The sequence below is a fragment of the Alligator sinensis genome, unplaced genomic scaffold (assembly GCF_000455745.1).
Source record: "Alligator sinensis unplaced genomic scaffold, ASM45574v1 scaffold1689_1, whole genome shotgun sequence".
In the NCBI taxonomy this organism is placed as follows: domain Eukaryota; kingdom Metazoa; phylum Chordata; order Crocodylia; family Alligatoridae; genus Alligator; species Alligator sinensis.
In genome coordinates this window covers 175,956-177,225 of record NW_005843378.1, presented here as the reverse complement: position 1 = coordinate 177,225, position 1,270 = coordinate 175,956, and the positions used below count along the sequence as shown (strand labels likewise).

The following is a 1,270-nucleotide window of genomic DNA, read 5'->3' as shown; positions in this document are numbered from 1 at the left end:
GACCAGGCTAGTGTGCAGAGGAAGCAAACTCTTCCTTGCTGCCACCCCTCCGGACACCACAAGAGACACACCTGGAAGGCCCTGCCCCTACCCCAGTGCTCACTGCCTCCTATTAGCACACACAACTGCACGCTGCCTGCGGGCAGAGCATTTCTCACGCACGTGATATCATTCCGGACACGGGGTGTCCCTGTCACGACTGCACAGACATGCACGCATAGTGACACGTGACGGATGCGCTGCAGGTTTAGAAAGACAGCAGCCCTCACCTCTGGGTCCTTGCTGCTCAGCCAGCTGCTGCTCATGAGACTGAAAAAAGGGAGCACGTGGAAACAGTAGTTGGCTGCCCGATTGATGGGGAACGGGACCTCGTCCCTGACCTGGAACTTCATGTTGGCAGCGTGAGCAAAGCCTTGCACCACTGCAGAGGGGAGGAAAGACAGGGTGTTTGCAGCGGGGGCCCCCTGGCCAGTGCGGCATGCTCCGGTGGGGTCCAGGCTCGGGGTTCGGCCCTGGGTGCCCACCGGGGCACCTGCAGGATGGACTGGCACTCACCTCCACACAGCGCCCGCTTCATCTGGCTCGTCTCCACCAGCGGCAGCACGTAACGCAGTTTGCTGAGCGTCAGCACCAGAAAGGGCTCAGACTTCAGGGCTGCAGAAGGGATGGGAGGACACACTGTGCTGTTGGACACGTTCCTGTCCACCTTCATCCCTCACACTCAGCACCGGGGCTGGGCTGGGCTGCCTGCTGTGGCCACCCCAGCCTGGCCGTGCTGGGTGAGCAGCACACAGGGGCTTTGTGGATGTCCAGGAAACCCCACAGTGACCTCCTCTACATAGGGCAATCCTGTGTCTGCTGCCTCAGCCATGCCCAGATGCAGGAGAGGAGCAGGGGTGCAGGGGCATGTTGGGGAATGGCAGGGCTCCTGCCCACCTGGTCTCCACTTCTTCCCATCCCAAATGCTTTTCCAGCTGTGACGGGAGTTAGTGCCGTCTCCTTAGAGCCAGGAGGCAGACTCCTTGGGCCCCAAATCCAGGTCAGCTGTGGTGGCCCCATTGGACAGAGGTGGTATTCATGCCCTGCCTCCGCAATCCCTGAGCAGAGCCCGGAAGCGAGGGAGCAATGCTGTACCATAGGCTGAGACCAGGTCGCCCAGCGTGATCAGGAAGGACAGGGGTGGGAGCTCCATGATGTCCACGTGGCTCTGCAGCTCGTGCATCACCTCGTTGTAAAAGGTGCCGGCAAGCGCCACGAGGGTTTTTCCTGC

General features: G+C 61.0%; 1 protein-coding gene across 1 annotated transcript; it reads right to left on the bottom strand.

Moving 5' to 3' along the window:
* Window positions 1-269: 269 nt before the first annotated feature.
* On the bottom strand, window positions 270-1,222 carry LOC112548654 (maestro heat-like repeat-containing protein family member 2B; the record flags this gene model as incomplete). The annotated part of the gene is made up of 3 exons (XM_025195044.1): window positions 1,135-1,222; window positions 556-654; window positions 270-421 (listed from the first exon to the last, which is right to left on the bottom strand). Coding segments are annotated over exons 1-3 (339 nt in total), but the record flags the coding sequence as incomplete, so codon positions are not given.
* Window positions 1,223-1,270: the final 48 nt, after the last annotated feature.